The sequence below is a fragment of the Triturus cristatus genome, chromosome 7 (assembly GCF_964204655.1).
Source record: "Triturus cristatus chromosome 7, aTriCri1.1, whole genome shotgun sequence".
Classification (NCBI taxonomy): Eukaryota; Metazoa; Chordata; class Amphibia; order Caudata; family Salamandridae; genus Triturus; species Triturus cristatus.
In genome coordinates, this window is record NC_140590.1 from 1401995751 (window position 1) to 1402021008 (window position 25258).

General features: G+C 42.7%; 1 protein-coding gene across 9 annotated transcripts in view; it reads left to right on the forward strand.

Annotated features, from left to right (window-relative positions):
* The window catches only part of BCAS1 (brain enriched myelin associated protein 1), a 452678-nt gene that overhangs the window by 163518 nt on the left and 263902 nt on the right, over positions 1–25258 (forward strand). For all 9 annotated transcript variants that reach the window (XM_085619124.1, XM_085619120.1, XM_085619122.1 and 6 more), the window contains exon 4: positions 19513–20084. In XM_085619124.1, coding sequence (XP_085475250.1) covers positions 19513–20084 — 572 coding nt within the window. The remainder of the gene's footprint in view (positions 1–19512; positions 20085–25258) is intronic.

Genomic DNA, 25258 nt, shown 5'->3' on the forward strand with positions numbered 1-25258 from the left:
CCATCAGTACCAGATGAACCATCACTCAAGTCCTAGTTATCAGCCGCCTGGACTACGGCAACTCACTCTACGCAGGAATCACCACTAACCTCCTGAAGAGACTGCAAACCATACAGAACGCGGATGTCAGACTCATCCTTGACCTCCCCAAATAGACCACATCAACCCTCACCTCCACTGGCTCCCAGTACAGAAGAGAAGTCAATTCAAAATGCTGATCCACGCCTACAAATCCCTACACAACTAAGGACTAGCATACATCAACCACCACCTGAACGTCCACCAACTCTGCAGACACCTGCGCTACTAATCCCTCTATCTTACACACAACCCCTGCATCTGCTGAAGCAACATTGAAGGGTGCTCCTTCTCCTACCTTGCTCCTAAATCATGGAATGACCTCCAGTTTCACTTCCGGACCTCAATCTCTCTCCTAGAATTCCCGAAGGCAGTTAAGACCTGACTGTTCAACTGAACCCACCCGAAGCAGCAAGTCCCTTTAGCACCTTGATACCCTCACAGGTGATTAACCACGCTTTATAATTCCTGCTTGATTGAGTGATTCATTGGCGTTGATTAGCTAGAACACCTCAGAAAAGTGTGTAGGAAATGGGAGCCACTTTAAATTATTGTCTCATTCACCTACATATCAAGAGAGAACCTGATTCTGAAAAATCTGATTAGTCACAAGAAATTAAATACAGTGATAAGGAACTGGAACACTATAGTGAACATGTTAGAGACTATAGGGGCACTAAAGGAATATAGGAATGAATCTGAAAAGACATTGGTGGAGCAATGTACTGTATCCAAGGAAGAGATCCTTCAAACCTTTTGGGTAGAATATGTAACTGAACTATTTAGTGTTCATAACAGCATAGCCCCTGTGCTCATATTTTACAGTTCTGTTTTTATTGCAATTAGGATAACACATTAAAAAGTGAGAGTGACTATGCTAATTGATTAAGGGAATTTTCTGATATCAGTAGGACCAGATGGCCAAAATAAAAAAGAATATAAAGCAAGCTCGTATTGGGTGCACCATGGTCTTAGCCTCACTTTTTCCGGTCATCGTAGAAGGGCTCCCTTGCACTGCAAGTGTGAAAGGGAGCACTATTGGTGCCTATATTTAAGAGGATCAATAGTTTAATACTTTGTATTAAAGACTTCTTGTCCTGCTATGTCCACCTAACAAAATATTCTCCAAGATACTCTATTATGAATTACATACTTGGATAGCCGTGAAGGAAATATTACCTTATAAATAGAAGACCATGTTGGCAATAGCACTCATGGTTAGCCAGAGCTTTACAGAGAATGTTGTTCCATTGCATAGTGTGTTTGTTAACTTTTCTAGGATGTGTGATTCAATATGGTCGCACATAGCCCATATCCTGGAGTTCTGAAAGGTGCCAATGCTTGTTTGCATTCTATGGCCTGTAGTCGTTTTTTGAAATCGGAAAATTGATACACTGCTAATTCTATAATCTAAATAATAAAACCATGATTTCATAGCATGCTCTTAGAGAGCCCAGCGTTTTTGCACTAAACTTCAGCTTTAAGGAGAAGCTTGCTACGATCTAGTGCTGAAATCGTACATGTAGCACTTAGTGCAACACATTTAAAGCGAGGTCGAAGTAATGCTAATAAAATTCATATTACAGTAGAAGTGCACGCATATTTTAGACCGTTCCCAGTGTGCATGTTTCGCAGGAATGCAAAATTAGTTTGTTTTAAAAAATATTAACAGATTTAAAGTAGCATGTCTTTTCTTTTCAATTTAAATTGTTCTCCGTTTCTTTCCCAAATTGACCTGATGACTGTGTTTAAAAGCAATTTGCCAGGTCAGTATATGCGCCCTCTCACAGGCCTAAGACTAGAAGTTCCTAGTCCCGTCACTGCAAACCCTTTAACATTACACTCGAAGGAGAACAGCTCTGTCTGATCCCTGCTCCATCCTCTGTGGCAACCCATCCCCCTCCTGTTGATGTGCAAGGTAAGGGCTTCCATTGTCATTCTTGTGGCCCAGGAAGAGGTGCGAACGAGCGCTGTCCCTGCAGCTGTGAATGGCAAAGGCGACCTTGACACTCCCGGCTCTAGCGGAGCCGCTTTAACCCCCTGACCCTAGTGTCTGTAGATGTCTCCCAAATGCAGTAACATCTCAGACTGGAGTCACCTTACATTAGCTAATAGCACAATTTTAAAAGCGAGTCATACTTTGCTGTGAAAAATATCTTCAAACCAGCAACTTGTGACATTCTTTACCTTATGTGATGAGGCTTAGCCCCACAGAAGTAAATCCCCCCCAAAACAAATGCATATTGCAATTCGATATGGTAATTTTTTTGCCATGGATAGCTCAGATTTAAACATTAATTTACGCACAAATGTTGACAATGTGCCAATATCTGTGTGTGTTTTTTAAACATGTCCTTTACAGTCTATTGGTCATTTATTCCATATAATATACCTTTTACACGAACACCCTATGAGTAGCACTTGTTTAAATCAAAAATCTTTCACATCTTGTGGTGTTCTGCTCCAAGGTCAATGACATAACTACATTTGTAGATGGTATCCCTGCCTTTGATAAAACGTTGGAAGACTACTGCTCAGATCATAACTTCTATTCTTGCCCATCTGGCATAATTTTTAGGTCTGGGCGAAACTGAAAACACACCATCGTAATTTGTGCAATTTTGGGAATTTCTTGTTACTCGAAATTCCTGAAACTATGCCATTTCTCAATGTTGCGTAAGTATGTGCTTTTGACAGCAAAATGTTACCATAAACATATGGAGATAACGCATATGGCCAGAACAAAAGCTGCTGTTGCTCTCTCCACCCGTGTTTTTATGTGATATTTTTCCATCGAAATATGTCCTTGCATCAAAATTGTTATGAGGACACATTTCACGCTAAAATATAGCGTTAAATGATGGATTCGCATTTGGCATTGTTATGCATTCATTTTTCTAAAATGTAATGTAATAACACAAAAGCAAATTTCGCATACCCCTCTCATTTTTCTCATTTGACAAGCTCTTTGCCCTGTGCATGCTGCCAATTGGATATCTAGGCTTCTCTGATTGTCCCCTTTCTTTGGTGTACATGAGCACAGAAAGCCATTGTCCTTCTGATTAGGCTAGCACTGTGTTGCTGACCATAGATATGTTGTATTCCTACCAATATTGTAATTTGTGTGCCTATTTCTCACAGCTCGTGCTCCATCCATAGGTACTACTCCCCAGAACAAAATAAAAGCACCTCTCTTGTGACTCACAAATGACAAAAATCACTTCCCACATAGTGTGATAAATACAACATTCTGCAAGCCATGCACTCCCTGATGGTGTATCATGCTACCCATCCAAAAATGTGCTTCAGAATCACACATGGGGTATGAAGCACTAATTAAGAGCTATAGTACCACACAATTCAATGATAGCAGCACCCCAGTCCTTACTACTGGGAGCAGGCTGCTATTCGCTCTTAACCCCGCCTGTGCCTGATACCACTGCACCTGCTGCGCTTGTGCTCCGTGCTCGGACTAGGATTTGGCTACAGTGAGCTCTTCTCCTCCAGTACTGGTGCCACTGTATCTACTGCACTAATGATAGCTGTGACCCGTGCTCTAACCTGGCAACTGTTTGCACTGTGATCCTAAGCTATCTGGGCAATGGAAGTGAGTTGCACTGGGCTCCTTACATCGTTATCCCTGGATTGACTCTACCTGCAGCATTAAGGTTAGCTCCATTCCTGTGCAGAAAGCATGCTGCAGACGGCCCCTCAAAGGTCTACGCCCCGCAGCCACTGCACCTGCTGCAAAAAGGCTGGCTGCATTCCTGTGCTGAAAGCATACTGCACTGGGCTCCTCAAACGTCTTATCCCCAGTGCCATTGCACCTGCTCAATCACCATCTCTGGGTTTTCCCAGCAGTTCTCTCAAACAAACAAACTTCAATAAAAGTGGTGATTGGTTATCCCATTCACATCAGTCACCATATAGATCTCTTTCGAACACTTACATGGAAAATCTTGAGGTGGCTCCACTAGGGAGCTTGTCTGTGTAGAGCGGAGTGGCATATAGTGGCCTAGAGTGTTTTAGAGTTGAGTGGTGCAGAGTGGCATGGAGTAGAGTGTAATGGAGTGTTGTGGAGTGGAATAAAGTGGAGTGTCATAGAGCGGAGTAGGGGGGCATAGTGTGAAGTGGCATAGTGTAGAACAGAGTGTCGTAGAGTGAAGTGGCGCAGAGTGGAGTAGCGCAGAGTGGAGTACAGTTGCAGAGTGTCATAGAGTGGAGTAGAGTGGAGTGGCATAGAGTGGAATGCCATAGAGTGCAGTGGAGTAGAGTGGGGCAGAGTGGCCTAGAGTGGCATAGAGTGGAGTGGTATAGAGTGTGATAGAGTGGCATGTGGCAGAGTGAAGTGTTGTAAAGTGGAGTAGAGTGCCCTACAGTTAAGTGGCAGAGAATGTCGTAGAGCGGAGTGGCCTACAATGAAGAAGCTCAAGTTTGACATCCTTGATGCCTTGCAGAATTCTTAAGTCCCGCTGCCGTCATTTACGCTAAGCAGGACTTGCAGAAAAACCCTTCATTCAACACAGGCATTAAAGTGCCAGAACAATCCATTTGGGGATGATGCTCAGCAGTGGGAAACAAACTTTGCAACGCAGCTGTTTCCATGCATGCCATTACAATGCAAGCGTTACAATGCATGCGTCATTACAACGTGTAGACTTTATTATGCATTTTTTTACTAGACATATGCTTTTACCACGCATGCCTTTACAACGAATAATGTGGTAAAGGTATGTATGGTAAAGGCATATGTGTAGTAAAAAATGGATACAAATGCGTAGAAACAGCCCTGTTGGTAGGCAATCCATGTTGATAGAGACGGAGAGACTCTTCCTCATTATAATGTGCACCACCCCCTCTGATGAGCTGCCTGCACGAGTCACGAGGAGAGAGGTGAGTGGGATTGGTCCTGGGGCAGAGGGCTATTATTTAGGGGCTGGGGTACAGGGGAGGTCACGCATAGGTAGTGTTTTAGGGTTTAGGTTTAGGAAAGGACTCAGGGCCGGGGGGGTCATGCAGGGGTAGTGGTTTAGGGTAGGCAAAGGGCTGGGGCCGGGGGGGGGGGGACAAGCAGGGGTAGGGATTTAGGGTTTGTGGTAGGGAAAGGGCTGGGGGCCGGAGGGCAGCGCAGGCATAGGGTTTTAGGGCAGGGAAAGGGCTGGGGGCCAGGGAGAGTTCTGTTGGGGTAGAATTTCAGGGTTTAGGGAAGGGTATTTTCTTTGGCAAGGTTGGGGGCCGGTGGTGGGGTGTGCCAGGGACAGGGTTTAGGGTTTAAGGTAGCGGTCAGGGAAATCTTTACTATGTGCATGCTTTTATCATACATGCTTTTACAACATATTTTGTTGTAAAGGCATGCGTGGTGAAGGCATATTGTTTGAAAAAATATGTGTGATAAAGGTTCAGGTTGTAATGGCATTTGCATTGTATCGCGTATGTGGTAAAGGCATGCGTTACAATGGAATGTGATGTAGCGTCATACATCCCTCAGCTGTAGTATAAGTGGCAGTTGACAATATGCTGATGTACAATCTATGAAATGCTTCTTCTCATTCTAATCTCTGAGGACTGATGCATCACTAGTAATATGTAATCTTTGGACTTTATACAATAATTCCATGACTCCTTATCCTAGAGGGACAAATATCACATCCCTGATTGAGAAACAAGTTAGTCAGATGCAAGGTGCCCATGGCATCATGTGCTAATTAATATCACCAGGTAAGAGCAGAGATGCCCCAGGTGGTAATGGAATTAAGGACACATGAGTGACAGAGTAAGGGCATTGCAGTCACAGCGATCCATACATATATTGCCATGCCAGCTGCAGGATTGAAGGTGGAAAGCCAGGTGTGGGTGATTTGTTTTTTTCTATAGTATATACCAAATGGTGGGTTTTAGATTGGAGGTGTTGGGTTTCTGCAGCTCTTGAATTTAGAATAGAGTTAACCCAGCATGTTTCAGCAGTGGTGCGGTGATCAATTCAGGAGCCACAGGAGTGGCCGCCCACCTTGGCTGTCAACCGAGAAGTGTGAGATGGCCTGCTCAGCAGCAATCAGCTTGGTGTGGCTGGTAAAGAAATGTCTAATGGTAGTCAGGTGTATGGGAAGTAGAGAAGTATCTCTATGAAAAGAAACTCCCACCACTTCACCAAACCTTCAGGTTAATTATGATATGGCTTTCTATTTACATACTTCTCTGACACCTTGTTGCCTTTGACACCCAGCAAATCTGTCTATTCTGTCTTCTCCCATTTTTCCAAACCCATGACCCAGGCCAGCCGGTCAGCTCCCAACTTTGGGCTGAACCTACAAGCCCTTGAACATGTGATACACCTTCCAAGCCCACCATGTGGTTGAAATTTGCTTGCCCTTAGCAGTTCCAGGTGTACTGAATGGAAAGATGGACAATTGTGGATTAGGATGGCATACCATTTTCTTTCTCTGGTGCTCCTTTGAAGCCTTAATTCTGAAGGCCATGTACCTGGTATTGATGAAAAGGCTTCGAAAGGCAAGCATGCATTTCAAACCAGACCTAGAGGCCTTTTTCAATGCATGTTTAAATTATAATTGTGTGCCTCTGAAGTGAAAAAAGCCAAGTTCCTGAAAAATGTGCAAAAGGTTTTAATCTACTCATCAACCTCTAATGTGCCAGTAGTACCTTTCCTATCAACCACTGAGGATCATAGGCAGGGCCACTGGAATTTTGCTATTCTGTGCCTTTTACCATAATTATAGATTTGCTGCTCTTGCCACATAATCCATCAACCTGGAGGATTTACTAAAAAAACAATACGTTTCCAGCACGAATAGGACAAAAGTTAATAAAAACACTGCCACGTCTCTTGCTGCGCAGTAGCAAGCCCTTTTTTGTGCAGTCACCTTTGTTTGCTGACTGCTGTATTTAAGTATTAATCAGACACTATTGAGGTGAAACCTTTGTCCACACAGTGTTACAATGTGTAAAAATAATAAAATAGTGATTTAATACTGCCACAACATATGCAACATTATGTCATATAATTTTCCCTTTCATGCTGTATAATTTATTCAACCTTGCTGCTCAATTTGGTCCGGATGCATTATTCCAGTGGCCCTGGTCACAGATGATGCAAAAGCAATGCAAGCAGGTGTAAACTACAGTGAGGATCAAATTTAGTGTGCCGAAATTCCTTTGAATGCTACATTTTATGCTACATTTTACATGAGTTTAACTGTTAAATCCCACTTCTATTTCATGTAAAGGCAGGCCTACTAAACTTACATGATCAGGCTTTGGGTGAAATCCTAGCAGCAAATGAACCCCAATGCAAACAATGGGCAAGCAGACTGTGGCATGAAACTCCATAAACGTAACTTGTAATTTGTGCTTTCGATGGCTGTTTGTCTTCACATAGCCATTTACTTGATGGTGTACTTTAAGTACGAATTTCATGTAAGAGACTGCTGTCTGACCTTTGTGCGTGACAATGCCCAGCATCCTTGGATGAGGTCGGTGGACATAAATATTGTTTTACTGTTTGCACAATGTAGCACTGTACACTTTCACGTAGTGTTCTACAGTCCATCTTTTTGGTACATTTGGGCTGAAAAGTAATAGAATGATTTGAATAATCAGTTCCTTTTTGGGGTTTTTAACAACAATTACAAACAAACTGAACTTTTTTTAACCTTTAGTAAATACTGTGCGCCTTTTACCCCAGGCATTTCTTACAGACTAGCCTTGCTGTTTCCTCCTTCGAGGTTTCCAATTTCTCCAGAATGTATTTGGGACAGCAGGATATGCAGGTGCTCCCAGGCTCAGTATCTGGACTTTAACCTCTGTGTCCTAGCCAGGGACTTTGAAACACAAAGAACGCAATCTGCATACATTAACACCTTCAAGAGCACGGCCTAGAAAGCTTTGAGTTGTTAATACAGGGATTCCTCCCTGCCTGAAAAGAGTGGAGGTTTTCATTTATTTTATTTTGTAAACAACTGCTTTGCAGTGCCTCTGCTTTCAGCGGGGGAACAACCTTTACAACGCAACTTTTACAACGCACTACCATTACAACGAAACTGTTACAACGCAAGTGGATTTACAACGCATGCCATTACAACGCAAGTCTTTACATCGACTTGCGCTAGATGGCGTGCTAACATTACAAATAGTGTAGTTTACTATCCCAACACCTTCCCTACTGTTAAGTGGACTGGAGTTGGAATAGTAAATTACACTTTTCTAATGTTAGCACGCCATCTAGCGCAAGTCGATGTAAAGACTTGCGTTGTAATGGCATACGTTGTAAATCCACTTGCGTTGTAACAGTTGTGTTGTAACAGCATGCGTTGTAACGTCATACATCCCTTTCAGCGTGACCCTGCAGTAATAGTATTTTTATAAGGAGCTTCATGGCACATTTTTGCAGCTTTTTAAAATTCTGTAAATAACAGGTTCGCATAATTTAATGATGAGAGAGGAAAATGAGGGAAACAACATTTAAGGTCTCGTTTTTCCCAGACGATTGCCATCTAATGTCCATTGTCCATTATTCATTTAATAACGGACAGCACTTGCCCGTACTTTCACAACTGTTGTACTTTTAAAAGTTAGCACGCTTTGGTGCATGCTCATGTGTCTCCGCTGTCCGTGTCATGTTACAGAATTTGATGCTCCGTAGTCGTAATACATGAAATAATACATATAGATATTTTACCCAGTGATTGTTCATTGGGATGGGTAGTTTCCCACATTTTTGCATTTTTGGTTATCAACAGCATTTGTGACTGAGCATCTTTGTTTCTATTCTTTGTGTCTCATTTTCAGCGGGGAGGGCTGAGTGCACTGGACTGAGTGCACTCACTTTGCAAATCTAAGTGGAAAAACAGCAGCCATTGAATTCTGTGATGAAGCCTTGCTGTTTGTTCAAACTTCATACACCATGAACTGCGAGTTTCCTTGCCATCCAATGACAAGGCAGGCTGGCATTAGAGTTCTGGGTTTTTCAGATAGCACTCACAGTTTCATCTTTAAACCAATGGCATTTTTGTCTACTTCAGGATGCACAGACAATGCTGGTATTGATTAGCAGCTCCGTAGTAGCTCAGATCATGAAAGGGAGAGGCTAGCCTATGATATTTTTTCACTGCTTGTCAATGGTGCGAGCTACTGTTTGGTTAGCAGAAGTTTAGTGGTTATCTAGTGGTGTTGTGTACAAAGTTATACCCATGATCCTCTTTATTTCTCATATTGACCCAGCTGCAGCCCTCCCACTGCCATGTTCTGACAACAGTAATAAGTTAGCCATTTGTAAACCAGGAGCCAACTGGCAATGCTGTCAGCAGGATCCATATCCTTTCAGTACAAGAATCAATCATGGTCTTATGGTCTTATCTAAGCCAACTAGAGAGTTTCACTGTGGATCCCTTCAGGCCAGAAAATGCAAGTTCTCCAATCCACAGCTGGAGGTGTTGACCAATGAGATTGTAAAGCACCACACACCAGGTGGACCACATTATCATGCTGCAAGATGTTGTTGTTGAGCATTAACAGGAGATCATGGCCAAAGTGGAGGACCCACAACCACATGTATCTGAAACTGTGAGAAGAGAAGGTGCATGCTAACCTCCATATACCAATAGCCCATAATGAAAGATTGGGATGCCAATACTTGAAACATGGAACATATGTACAATTAGCAAGAACTCTGGAAAGGGAAAATCAGTTTATGACTCATTACTTTATACTGCAATCCACGTTCCACAACACCTGTGATTAGTGCTTCAGGATACCCAGGAGGCAGCGTCTGTGTAATTTGTCAGTGGTAAAATATGTTAGAAGATGCCAGAGAACAGATACCTGGTCTCTAAGTGAACTGGCATGCAGGTTTCTGTTTCATAACAGGCATTGACAAAATCTTACAGGTTTCACAGTAAAATCACACAATCCAACATTGGTATGCAACAGATTGCCACTGGTGTTGTGCAGAACAACAGTATAAAGGAATGTTAGACATATTAAAAGATCTGCTCGTCAGCACAGGCCCTAGGCATCCCTATATGCACACCCTTTCAATGAATTTCATATAATGCTTGTTCCCGAGTACCACTAGCCATAGGTGCCAACATTACATGATGTGTAGATGTGCACTACTGTGCCAATTGAAATTGCTCCATCAGTGCTAACCATCAGGACCACACCTATGGCAAGCACCACTGCTGCCTCTGTACCTACCATCACTCATACCTTAGAGGCCATCAATCCACCACCTCCATGACTTCCACCATATTCAACTCAGCAACACCTACGAGTGTTGTACCAACAGAAACCACACAGCCTAAGCCACTGTTCAGAGCTCTGCCTTTGCTGGTAGCGGCCTCTCTACAGCAAACAATACAGTGCCCATTGAAACATCTGTAGAGGTTCAAGTTCAGATTCATCATGGGCATATAATCCCATTTCTACATGAAGGTATGGGGGAGGTGAAGGAGAGTGTTGAGGCAGTGGGGTTGTCAGATGCTCAGGAAAACTGGAGGTCACAACACCTCACAGCAGAGGAGCATACAGCTGTCACTTCTCAGGACGAGGCCCAATAACCTGCTAACTGAATGCAGGAGCTGACCAAATAACACTCCTACCTACCTTTGGTACACAATTTAAAAGCACATTTGCACTCATTATGATCAGGGACAACTTGTAGGGGCTGCTACATCACACACATAAGGTAGACTAGTAAGCTCAATGACACAGCACGCTAGAGGCACTTCACATTCTCCTAGACATGCTCTCTGTAATGACTGAGTGCATTCGTAATGACATAGAGTCAGCAGATATGCAAGTGAAACATCCACTGGCTCAGCTTTGAACAGTTTAACCAACCTTTTAGATATGAAGGAGATGGGCGTACAATGTATGATGCGCTTTACAGTAAGCAAAGCAGCATCCACCAAATTGCCAACATTCTCCTCACAGGCCTCACCATAGAGAGGAATTAAAAATTTGGCCTTTACGGCAAAACGTTCAGTAAATCATGGGAAGGCTACTCACAGCAAGATGGAATAGGCATGATTTATTTTTATAACTTTTGGTTTGCTGCAGTTACAGATCTTTAAACTTCAGAGGTGTTCATATGTTTTTTTGAGTGCACTCTTTATGATTTGTGTTGCAGGATATAGTTTGACCATTAAACCTTTATGCACCAGTGCACCTCTCTGCTGTTTAAAGGGAACAAATGTTATGCAAGCCTAATCTAGGTTAATTACCAAATATAGGAATAACACATTTTGCAGATTGTATTTTTTGGGTGGTTATCCATTTTAAGTAACTTTTGTCTCACCGGATATGCCAACTTGGTTCGGGCTAAGAGTACACCAGTGGACTGATGACGTGACCGAGTCAAGCCCCTGCCAGTCCTCTACAGGCACCACTCTCTACAGTCCCCATCACCTGTGCTAAATCCTGAGGCATCATCACAGAGTGTTAGAGCGGCACTTGTGAGAGAAGCCTGTCACAGGCAGAACAGGCAAAGACCCTGCACACCATCACCCAAAAAGAATGGCGATGTTCCTGTCCATTGGAACCCTGTGCTCTTTTCATACATTGCAGGTGGTAAGAAAACCTGCTCCAAATCAATTAATGCTCTGAATCCCACGTTTTATTTTATAGCAGGCTCTAAATCTCAGTTTTTTTATTTACAGCAGATGGGAAATCAGCGGCTGCTCCTCATAGTGGTTAGGTGATTCACACTCCAGATGCATGGTGAAGGCCCTTCCATCAGCTCTGTAGGAGGGTATGGATCCCTCCTTGCTATTTCTGAAGAGTTGGTAAAGAAGTCTTCTGGTTCTTAAGTACCATCCCTCCATCACCTGAGGTATCAGAAGATGGCAAGTGCAAACTCATGGTTTGTTGCAGATGGTATATACCCCTCTGTGTGCTCCAATGTGTCTCTTGTTTCATGGCTTGTTGTAAACCCCTATTGCCCCTTTTGTGGTATAGTGGCACAACAGACGCCCACAGTATAACAAACATTATCTTCATTCTGCAATGGCTAGCATGGCTTCCTACAATACGCCGTGGACCAAAACCATTATTGTAGGGTCTGATGCATCACTCAAGAAAATAAACACACCACCCTGCTCTTAGCCCATCACCCACCACACACCCACCACCAAACAGTCGGTACATTTATGAGAGAGCTGTCCATCAAAATTAGTGAAGAATGCTCTTAAGCACTGGATAGTCTTTTTATCAAAATCATATGATTCAGATCTAGCTGGACTATTTTCATTTCAGTTTAGTGAAGGACTCCTATCTTTAACAGGGTCACATGTTATGTTTTAATTTCCCACAAAAACGTCTATTTGCCTTTATCTGTTCCTGAAGAGAGGATTTACTATCCCCTTTGAGGAAGTCTAGTTGTATGCCCTACACACACTGACATATAACATTTGGACTCCTTAAACATGTTTATGCTGACATTGTGGAAGACTCCTATAATTAAGGGGGCATATTTTGAGATGTTTAGTCACACGAAAAAGACAGCTGTATGTAGGCTAAGGTGAAATTATCTACTCTTACACAACGATACCAGCTCAGTTTAGGAACTCAATTTGTTTGACTCATCAATGCTGTTGAAGACTCTTGTAGTTAACATGGGCAATTCTGGGAATGTGCTTTTTTTCATGAAGGCAGTGTTTAAGAACTCCTGTATTGCACCCAAATATGAAACTTGGCTCCCAAATTGATTTTTCAACTTTATTAAAGGGCACATTTTGATTTTGTCTCTATTCCCATTAAAAGGCAGTCATACTATGCCACTGTCAATGTGGTTGTTTTATAGTCTTGCACAAAATGACAATCAGGCTCGCTCTGGAAATACAGCTGTATGTTCCACTTATAGAACTTGTGCTCCCAAACACAGCAAATGTTTTAATCTTTTTGAATAAAATGTATGTCTGTACATACAATAGTTTATGGAGTGTGAGCCAAGGTAGCTCGAAGGAGCCCCAAGCGCAGGTAGAAGAAACACTCTGAAAGGAGAAAGAGCTTTGGGAGGAGATGCCCATTATGTTCCCGAATTCTAGACACAAAAATAACAAAGATGTGCCAGTCCTTAAAGCTATTTCTACAATGTAATATAACCAACAGGGTCAGAAAGAATTAGTGCTGGGAGGTTGTTACAATCAGAAATGTAGTTTTGTCTTCAATATGGAGACTAGTAGATAAGGTGGTGACTAGAAAAGAGAATGAGAACTCAGATGTTTAGATTTATAGGGAAGTTTGGACCTTCAGGGATGAAAACAGTTCAATTCAGTTATTGCTGCATTTGAAGTGGGATTATTCCAATCTAGCTCCCACAGGGACTTGAATACCACTATTATCACATCACATCATCCGATGTATATTTATAAAGCACACACTCATGCCTGGGGGTGTCTTGGTGCTGAATAACAATAGATTTTTGTTACCCAAGTCAAGGGTACTCATTTTATCAACCGTTGAAGAATGAAAGTCTAAGTGTGACACTAGGATTCAAACGTGTGTGTGTGTGTTCAAACACAAATCCCTTAAGTGGATATATTAGTTTACTAAGCCACCAGACTAATACTATCTATTTCTTCTGGGTCTTCAAAATAACTATAATCACACACATCACTGTGGAGACTTGAATAGGACTATAATCACACAATCACTGTATGTACTTGAACATCACTGTGTTCACACACTATCTCTGTGGGGACTTGAACATGACTATAATTACACACTATCTCTGTGGTGTCCTCTGCATCACTATAATCAATCGAATACTATCTTTGTGGGGTAGTGAACAAGACTATCATCACACACTATTTCTGCAGAGACTGTGGGAACACTGTAAACATACACCAACTCCGTGGGGAACTGAACATCTCTACAATTACACACTATCTCCGTGGGGACCTGGGAATTCATATAATCACACACTATCGATGTGGGGACCAGGGTATGTCTATAATTTCACACTATCTTTGTGGGGACCTGGGCATCAATATACATTCACTTTGTGGAGACTTAAATAAGACTGTCATCTCATACCATCTCTGCAGGCACAGCATCATATCTATCATAAAAGACTGTCTCTAGAGGGACTAGAACTCGACAGTTATCACACACTTTCTCTACAGGTCTACAATCACTATTTCTGTGGGGCATGTGGACATCCCTATTATCACACACTATCGCTTTGGGGACCTGGGCTTCACTAAAATCACACAATATCTTTGCATCAGAAGAGCATGAATTTAATCACAAACTATCTGTGCAGGCACCTGGACATCACTCTAATCACATACTACTCTGTAGGGACCTGTGCATTACAATTATAATACACCTTCTCCCCAGGAACTTCAACATTACTATCATAACACTATCAATATGGGGACTTGAACATGACTGTAATCACTCACGATCTCTGCAGAGATGTGAACAAAAATAATCGCACACCATCTGTGAAGGGACTTGCACATGAATATAATCACATACTGTGTCTATGGGGCCTTGAGAGTGACTATAATTAAATGCTATATCTGTGGAGATACTGTAATGCCACTATTTCTGAATGAATATTTGAATAACACTATCATAATACTTTCAATGTGGGGCTTGAATCTGATTATAATCCCACACTATCTGTGTGGGGATCTGGGCATCCAAGTAATCACACACTATCTCTGTGGGGATATGGGCATCCTTATACTCACACACTATCTCTCTGGGGACCTGGGCATCCCTATAATCACACACTATCTCTGTGGGGACCTGCGCATCCTTATACTCACACACTACCTCTGTGAGGACCTGGGCCTCCATATACTCACACACTATCTCTGTGGGGACCTGGGCATCTTTATACTCACACACTATCTCTGTGAGGACCTGGGCCTCCCTCTACTCACACACTATCTCTGTGGGGACCTGGGGATCCCTATAATCACACACTACCTCTGTGGGGACCTGGGCAACCATATAATCACACACAATATCTGTGGGGACCTAGGCATCAATATAATCATCTAATCAATCAAATACTATCTTTGAACTTAACTATAATCACAAACTATCTCTGTGGGACCAGGGCATTACTCTAATAGCACTATTTCTGCATGAACTGCAGAATGACTATCATCATACACCAAAACCAAACACAATATCTGTGGAGACCTGGGCATGACTATAATCAGACACAATATTTTGGAGGATTTGAACAAGACTATAATCACACACTATCTGTGTGGCAATTTGGGAATCCCCTTAGTGACATACTATGTCATATGACTTCAACATAACCATCATTACGCACTACGTTTATGGGGACTTGAAAGTAACAGTAATTCAACACTAGAGCTGTGACGAGCTGGCATCAATATAATCATGTAGTGAATATGATTATCATCACACACTATCTCTGTCAGCTCCCTAACATTACTATATTCTTGTGTCATATCTTTGGGAACTATTAACGCACAGACATACGAACATGATGCTAATTGGTGAAGTTGATCAAAAAGATCTAGGTGGTCAGATGGCAACTTGGCCACATTGCAGGATCTTCGACCTCTAAATTAATTTAACTGTGTTGTTTTCATAGTCCTTAAAGTTTGTGAGCACTCAGTAATAGGCTAGGTATCTGTGAATACCTTTCCATGCACTTGATATGCTATTGTTTTCTGCTGAAAAATGCGTTATCATCAAAATCCATACTCTCTGTGCTCCTAGAACACAATGAGCGACTCATATTTGAGTAAACTATCATCTAATTTAGGTACAGCACTGAAAAATAACATTTAGCCATTTGATTACGAATGTATTCAATCACAAATGATAATTATTAAGTAGGTCCCCGCAAGGATGGTAACACGTGTTCAAGTCCCCACAAAGATGGTTCTGTGCGCGTGATTAAATAACAACATATTTGCAGAATTGAAGCAGGATCCAGTACTATGAATTTTTTCTCAACATTTTTCTGTTATTGGTGTATTTTTAAAACATTGGGAAGTATTAGTCCCCACAAGGCAGGTGTTCACACATAGTCCCCGCAAGGATGGTAACACGTGTATGTGTGTGTGTGTGTGTGTGTGTGCATGCGTGCGTGCGTGTGTGTGTGGTGTTAACCGAAGACAGTCTGTTGTTCCGCCATTGCTTTTGACATAACTTTGTTGTCTGTGGAAACCTCAGGGCGTGAGGTGGAGTTCGCTGACAGCGTGGAGGTTGCTGTGTAAATACCTTTGTGTGAACTGTGGGTGTCACCTGGCTTGATGAATGATTCACTCTATTGGTTTTGGTTTAACTTATCTCAGATTACCTCCTTTCTAAAGTAAATGTGTCTGGTACAGTACAATATACATGATAAAGGTGTGTGAAATGTGCTGTCTGCTCTGAAACCAGGCATTACGAGGACAGCAGGCAAGTGAAAAAAATGCTTTTTAGCACTATGCATTGGTGGACGCCGCTGGAAACTGATATACAGCATAGGTTTTTTGCATTATATACCATTGCGTGCAAGCAGGTTCCTTTTTTAAAACTCAGTCCTTCAGAGCATTGAGCAGCACTCGAGGACATATCTTAAATAGAGCATTCATTAATATAGACCTCCTACTGTACAGATAGATCTACACCAGCCACCCAGTAACTTGAGCTGCTCGGGATGCACCCTGAATATTGACACTACAATATCGATCAGACAGAATATCAAGGTCAAAATATCGAAAATAAAGAAAAACAAGAATTTCTATACCTAACTCCACATATTAATCTTCAATGTACGTAGATGTGGAGTTAGGAATAGTAAATATACCCGTCCCTATCTATGCTTATTTTTTAATATTTTTTCACTCTATATTCTCTCACAGATCTGGGTCAAATCCATTCTTTCTGCATGCCATGCCATTCCAGTTTAGACCCAGCCATTTGCAAATCAGTTGTGACCCAGCTCCCTATACTAACACTTCAGCCCGAACTGCCTGGCCAGATCCTCCCTGGACTAGAAACAAGCATGCTGGGACCGGTTTCAGGATATCACCTCATATCAGCCAGGCTAGTTTGAATCTGGTGTGGTAGCGAGCACATGACCCACTTCTGGGCGTACCCTTCCCACTTAGGGTGACAAATTCAAAAAGAACAGATGATGGATGGAATGCTGATCAAATCAAACATCCACCCATCACAGATCAGGGTTAAATCGCCACACAATATTCCACAATATTTTGGGGTCCCCGTTCAGTAGTAGAAGCGTGCATCTGCTTATTCAGAGTCCTTCAGAAGAAGTTCCTGGAACAGAGGTCTTGACTGTTGCATAAATGGCACTGGTATAAGGGTCCATGCTGATGCACAGAAAGTAAGGGAAAAGATATGCTAAATGGCTTGACCAGTGAAGAGACAACACACCTTCCAAGGAGGCACCCTGCATAAGAATTACGCAAGGCCTCAGCACCAGTAGTCATGGCACAGTCAATTGAGAGGATGTTTTCAAATCTTCCAACTTTCATTGTTTATGGCCGCATTGTAAGTGTGAAATTGAGATCGGTCATAAATGCAGCACAGGGGAATATACTGTTACTGCAAACTAATGTTTTTGGCGCCTGATTCCAGAATTTACCACTGAAAATGGCGAATTACATGTGCAACACTCCTTGTGATAAGTTTAACTGCACAATATTTGCATTTCAGCATGTTTCACCAGGTGTTACGTAATGGGGGGCATGTGCACATGTTCGCAAAATCTGTGATCTCAAATCAGGTGCAGAATTCTGTGGGATTGGGTACAGGGTGATTTGAATATTCGGCAGTGGCGGGAACCACAAACAAAGGGCGGTAGGCTGGTGGAGGGAGTGCGGGAAGGGGAGCACGTGTGGGCAGCACAGGGATTTTACTAATAATTTTAAAAAAATAAGAACTTACCTTAAGCTGTGTCCGCCTCCCGAATCGTGTTTCATTGCCTCACGCCTCCTTCGCTCCTCCTGCTCCAGCAGACACTGGGACAGACTCCCTGTGCAATCCCCACCCTGCTCTCATGCTATGAGAGCAGCAAGGGGATTGGCCTGAGCAGGCTTAAAAGATGCTCCGCTCAGGTCAGGGAGTCTGTGGGGTTTCTACAACCTGTCTGTTTAATGCATCTGGGTTGCAGAAAGGTAAGTGTGCATGTGTGTTTGGCCAGCCTGACACGGCCGGCCAAAAACACATGTGCACTTAGAAAAGCACATAGCACTCCTACTCCCCCCTGTCATGCTCTTGCCCCGCCCCTCCCTGCATACGCTCCCTCAGAGCCGGAAAATGAAAAATAAAACGATGATAGAACATCATTTTATTTATCATCTGCTGGCTCAGAGCCAGTGGGTCGATGCTCCTACGCCATTGCGGAGAAGCTGCCCCTGATATTCGGGCTAGTTGATGGCGGGTTGATCACGGATATATGATTGCAATGTGAAAGAAAAGATGGTTGGCTGAGATGATGTGGTGGAGGATGTTTTCTTCTTATGTTCAACAAAATATTAAATGCTCCTACAGTTTAGGCTTTAATTTGGCCGGGTCCCTGCGTGTGTAACACCCGCCAGTAATTAAAAGCAGACATTGAAACAGGTGCTTAATAGATCCTATATTTATGTCTTTAACTTTGCAAGCATAAAAGCTGGTTGATTTCTGAAAAATGAATATGAGAAATGTTAGGAGAATCCATGTCAGTGCTAAAGGCCTGTGTACAGTCTATGTAGGCCCCAACTATTGTAGAGACCAAGAAATTCAACCTCAACCAAGAATCCAAAAGCTGTGGAAGTGATAATGTCCACACAAAGGATTGGGCAGGTGAGAGTTCACTGTAAGAGGAAGTGGGTAAGCGAAAGTGCAGGGTAAGCCAGTGACAATAAGATAAGGAAAGAATTGAGCTTCAAGTTAAAGAATGAGAAAAGGGATGTAAAGATGTGGGTGTAATGAACATACGGGTGAAGGAAGAAGCGTGCCAAGGGTGTCACTTCCTAATAGCGAGTCACAGGGGGATGCTGGGACCGGTTTCAGATTAAAGAAAGTGCGGGTACTCGGTACCGGACAGTACCTGCCCATTTAAAGCTCTGCTCTTGGTGTACTATTTTTCGTTCTTATATGTGCAAGAATTGTGTTCTGCTCTTCTGCTTACAATGTGTATCAAAGTGGTGCATAATGTACCAGTGGTAAATAGTGCTGCCATATTTTGTTCACCTTTTTAAACTGGCTCCCCTGCCAAGAGTTTTTACTACTTAGTTCGCTAAAAGTCTCACTTTAAGGCTAAATTACGTATACATAATTGTGTAAATTGTCCACTGATAACGCTGAACCCTCCTAGGCTGCTCCTATATGTGCACGTTTGTTTAGAACAGCCCCTTATGCTATATGTAATAAATGATTTAATTTTCGATTAACTATCATTTCTCATCTATGCGTTTCTTCCTGCAGTCGACGCCAGGACAACTGATAGACAGAATAACGCCACAATTTCTTCACAAAAGACAATGGAGATCAGCTCTATTTCTGAGGAAAACAGAAAGAATCTTGGGCCGGAAGCCAAGGCCGAGGCGCCACCTGCCAGATCGCGTTTCAAAATGTCCATCTCTCGGCCTGTACCAGGGCGTACAGCAGCTCAAGCTAAAGATACATCAGCTGTGTCAGAGAATCTTGATGTCACCCCAGAAAAACCTCCGGTGAACAATGTCCCCAGTGAAGGCATCACACTTCCGGCAACAGTCGAGCTCAAAGGAAGCTCTGATAAAACCCAACAGCAAGCCCAGCTCGCAGCATCACTGGCAGCAGCTGAGGTGGCAAACACAGAGGCATCCGAGGCAGAAACCACACCGGCCAAACCCAAGGAAACCAGCCTCTTTGACAAACTGTTCAAACCCGAGAAGGCAAAGGAGAAGAAGAGCCCCTCCAATGAGGATTCTCGGGAAATTCCTCCCCCAGCAGAACAGCAGCCAATCATCGTGGTGAATGCGACTTCGGGATTGCAGAACACAGCCCCGCCTCAACAGGTAGGTAGTTTTATTATTAGTACATCGAATTATGCGGCAATTTATTATTTTCCATTAATGTCAGAAAGTAACTTTTGAACTATTTATTAATAAAATGTAGGTTGCAGTGCGATGCCTATGGGATGATTTGACACCATCACAAGCTCCGTTTTGAGTGGAGCGGTAAATATAAAATCAATTTGCATCCACAGGTTCACACAAATAGGGCTTGATCCTGAGTACAAATCCTTCCAGGTGCTTCCTGGAGGAATTTGTGCAAGCAACACACTCTGGAAAGAGATAATATTATGATAGAAGGAGCTCAAAGACCATTTTGTACTACATCGTCCCGTTGCACTGCGTGCATGTCGGAAGAGATTGGAAAAACTGCCCCTGTACAATGAGCAAACAGTATTTCTCCCTCAGAATGAAACCATGAATGTACGACAACTATATAATCATAATATATGAAGTTTTTTCATTTAATAAATCATAAGGAAAAAACGAGACTGAAGTCAGGGAAAATCCTGATGCTTGCGATACTCACCTGCATCAGTCATTTTGAATTATTATTTCAGTCTTTGGTTTATAAAATGTAATTTTTCAATATTTTTAAAGACAGAATACTAGACCAATAAACCTTATTAAAATGAGAAAAATGTGTTTGGGAGATGTATATGCACAATATGTGCAAATAATGTAAGAATTGTAAGATCTATATGTCTGGCTAATCAAGCTAACTCATGACTGCCAGCAGCGAGCAAATGTTTGCAAATAGGTGCTGCTGTTTACACAGTCTAAATCTACAAGGGTTTGTCTTACTTTGAACTTGCTCAGTTCCCTCCAATGAGAGAAAGAGTGGGAAATGCAATACATCACATCAGAAATGTAAATACACTCAATAAATGGTGATATTGATTAGATGATTGAGAAGGACAATAATCTATTTCTGCTACATTGCCAACTAAGAATACCTATAGAAAGTGTAAAACAACACTTATGTTTACTAATTCTTACGTGTGGAATGCAATGCATTTGAGACAACCTATCGAGCACCAACTCAGAGCACAGAACACCGATAATAGCCCTTGTCGTTTTTGCCAATCTATGGTGCTTCCAACAAATGTTTCACAAACCTCTTTCTGTTGATCTAGCTGGATAGCTAGGTGATTACAGAACTTAGGAGCATGAAGTAGTAGGTGATGGAAGACCCAACTAATATGACAAACCTTGTCATAAAAATCTGCAGTGGCCTTATACAACACAATCGCTCTGATTATAAGTGGGACGGTACATTTTGGCCCCTGCTCAAACTCGTTTGCACAGGAATTGGAATTTATTTATATATTTATGTTATTTGCAGAGTTTTATATAGCGCTGGCTAGACCCGGAGGTATCAGAGCGATTTACATGAGGATCAGCGAGATACAAGTTACAAAATTACATCAGTAACACAGTGATTACACAGTAAATATGAGTTATTAGAGAATAGCAGAACAAAGACACATATGAAAACTGCGTTATTCGGTGGCATGAATTACTAGAGCATAGCATAAACAGGGACAAACGTGCTATGGGGCAAAGAAGGTGATGGGGAAAAGTAAAAGTGGATAAGGAATGCAGATCAAGTTAGGAAGACCATCAAGTGTGGAGAACTTCGGGGAGATAAAGTAGTCAAAGAGGAAGAAAAACAAACCGGTTGATGACCAGCAATCTCAACATCCAAGGACTCGGAGACTGTAATAGATGAGAGGAGTGTAGGAGACCTAAGAGGGGGGTGGACTTTAAGAAAAGGTTAGTTTGGTGAACAGGGTGCAGTCCAGCGGCAAAGAAAACGGTTGTGGGCCCTGAAAGCATTTTTCCAAAATGGAGGGCTACAGATAAAATCCGAACCAAAGAAACAACAAGTGAGCTGACTCAAAGGAGTAGGTCTGGAAGGGGGATGCAGCCAGGGAGGGGAGCTGGAGATCATCGATCATTATCGGGTCATCAGCGTGCACAGGATTCAGGGCTGCGGGGGCAGCAGTGTTGTCGTTCCGTAAGCCGCAAAGTCAGGGGAAATCTGCTCGGGCGCCAGTGCAGCAGCCCTGGAAAAAGGGAGGCAGCAGCGGGGACCAGGAGGGCGCTCCTCCCCTAACTCGGAAAGTGAAAACAAGCTTGGGGGCACCAGACTGCAGTGCCGTGGTACTCACCGCTGCTGTAACCCCATCATGGGAAGCAAGACTTGTGCGTCCCAGTGGTTTTACAGGAGGCGAAGCAAGAGGTCAAGCAGCAGGGCAAGCAGCAGCGGTCGGAGCACTTCTGTAAGCACATCACCCTACAATTTTCCCCTTGTACATTTTGCTAGATCAAATCTGCCAAAATGTCCTAGAGGTAAAATGTGCTCAAAAGTTCTGATATACTTAGTATTCTGTGCCGAATGCACCAATTCCGCATGTAATTCCTTATTTTTCTGAGACAAACTCAGAATAGGAGGTATTTACTGCTCCTGGTAAATTCCGCAACCTTGGTATGAGTTTTCGCCCTGTGGCATAACAAACTTTCTGTTTCCGACACCCATCAAGGTTTGCTTAACTAGTCAAAGTTTATTAGGCAAGTCAATACCTATAAATACATGAAAATGTGTCATAAGCATCAATCTATTCAGCTTCAATTATTGGTAGGGTAATAAAAAAAATTGCAATATGAATATGAGAGACAGCCCAACATACATTCTAACCCACCAATAAAAAACACTTCATAAAATTCTAGATCAAACTAGACAGTGTTAAAAGTAAATCATCTTTCTCTGTAGACCATGTGTAGTTGGCATTAGCAAAGAGCACTCCTCTCAGACCCATGCAATAGGAGCCAATCTTTACTGTAATTCTATACATTATAGAAAACAAAAATCAGGGCTTTAAATGGCAGATTGTGCCAGATCTGAAACTACGCCCTTGAACAGCTAGTTCATAGGGATTTTAGATCAGTGTATCCTATGAGATGAAATTCTTTGAAGTAAGCAGTTTGGACTCAATGCATGTCTGGCTATGGCAAATGATGTTGGTTTGCTCCATTTGGATTATGCAAGGTGCAGGAACTTCAGAAGTCTAGTCAAAAGCTGTAGGTCAGTTCCTTGTAGACAAACGTCTAATGCTGGTTTGGTGGATCTAATTACTAGGCGAATGAAACAGGGACACAAGGGTTTCTGTCTGAGGTCTAAGAGGAGGGTGCAGAGGCAGACACTCACCAAGGTCAATGTATATATGCACATAATTTTACTATTATTGAAGGGGAACTTGCCAGTGATGAGTAGTTTTCCCAGGGTCAGGCTGGCTTGCATGGTACCGAGGCCAATGGTAGCGCCCTTCACTCCCTTTCAGCCACAGAAAATGTAACCAATTTTAGGTTTACGTTAAGAGCTTGCCACCAAAAGGGATACACAGTTTAGGACATCCCATGGGTACTCTTAAAATTGCACTCTGGTGTTGGAAAATATGGAGGAGTGTTTGGGCTAGCAATTAAGAGTTTTGAGGTCTTAGGGGTCCTGTCCAGATAGAGTGTACAAACCTCAAAACGGAGGCTTCATGCCACCTGTTAAAATTGAGGGATCGCAAAATCTTCTATAGTGCGGTGCACATATGATGATAACCACACATGGCGAAAAATGGTTTTAGCAATCAGTTTTTAATAGTTAATATTTGTGTAATGACACAAAGGAAATTGTGGTTGTGTCCAGCTTATAGTTCTCACCTACACAAGTTATATGGTAGGGTCCATGAGAGTTAATTAATAAAGTAATCTACTCTGTACCCCAGATCATAAAATGTATTTCAAGCTTTTCTGAGACTTTTCATATTTGATTATGGCCATCGTTTGTTTTTTGGGGAAAGACCATGAGAGCTGATTGTTGACAGACTGCTTCAGTAAATCTGTATCTATTTAGTATGTGCAGCATCTCTGCTGGATAACTTATCACCATACTTGGTAATGTGAAAAGTATTGGAGAATAAAGAGGAGTTAGCTATATTTTATCCATACTCACTGGGTACTGTAAACGTTTACACTATCGCTAGAAAATCATAAGCTCTAATGTAAATGCCACATTCACTTCAACATATGGAGGCGTTCTACTATGCTCTTCCCAACCCCACTGATTTAAAGCAGTGTGATCTGCACAGGGCCGTACTGGCCGTAGAGGACATTGGGCGTTTCCAGGGAGGCTGAAAGGATGGGGGCCGGTTATGGAGCAGTGGGGGGCAGTTTTGTTACTGAGGCTGGTTTTGCAGTGATGCTGCAATATCTGCCCCCATTAATAAAAGCAGCAGTGCTGGGGGGCCGGTTCTGTTAAGCAGCAGGGGTCAATTTTGTCTGACTGCCCCCCCACTCACCACAGGGGGTGGGACCCGGTCAGGCAAAATTGCCAGGGCTGCTTTGGGTTCCCAGTCCTGCCCTCGATCTGCATGTGGCCCGGAGATAACAATGATCCACTTCAGTTGGTGCAGCCATCTGGTGTAGATAATTATTCACAGGGCCAGACTGGAAACCAAAACTGGCCCTGACAAAGAGCTCGGCCGGACACCCTGGGAGCTGCCGAGCTGTTTACCAGGGCCAGGTTCGGCCGATTTTGTTACAGGGGCCGATTTTGCAGCTATGCTTCAAAAACGGCCCCTGTAACAGAAATGGCCCTCAGGGGCCCAAAATCAGCACCCACCCTGGCGGCCCACCCGGGAAACGCCTGGTGTACGCTACGGCCAGTCTGGCCATGATTATTCAACAGGTAGGCCGCGATGCTAGAAGTCTTGTCAGATTTAGAGAATACCATATGCTACTAACATGTGGAGATACAGATGAACCAAGCCTTTCTATTACAGAATGGACACAAAAATAATGTTATTATTTTGGGGTCAAGGAAGAGTTTAAAATATACGTAAAGATCATCAAGATAAGGATAAAGAAACTAGGCTTTTTAGGTGATGCTTGCAGACAGCTTTAGTTTTGATTTGGGTAAGCACTTTACTCTTGTTTGTATGATTTTGTTGTCCATGATTTTTTGCTTTTTGACCAAATGGTATGAGACCTGTTTACTGTGTGTAAGTCTCACCACTGCTGGCTCACCCACAGTGAATACATGGTAAATGGACAGTGTATGTTCACAGTCAGTGTCTGCCTCTTCAGATATGGCAGCTGTGATACAGTAAGGGTAAGGGGCACCT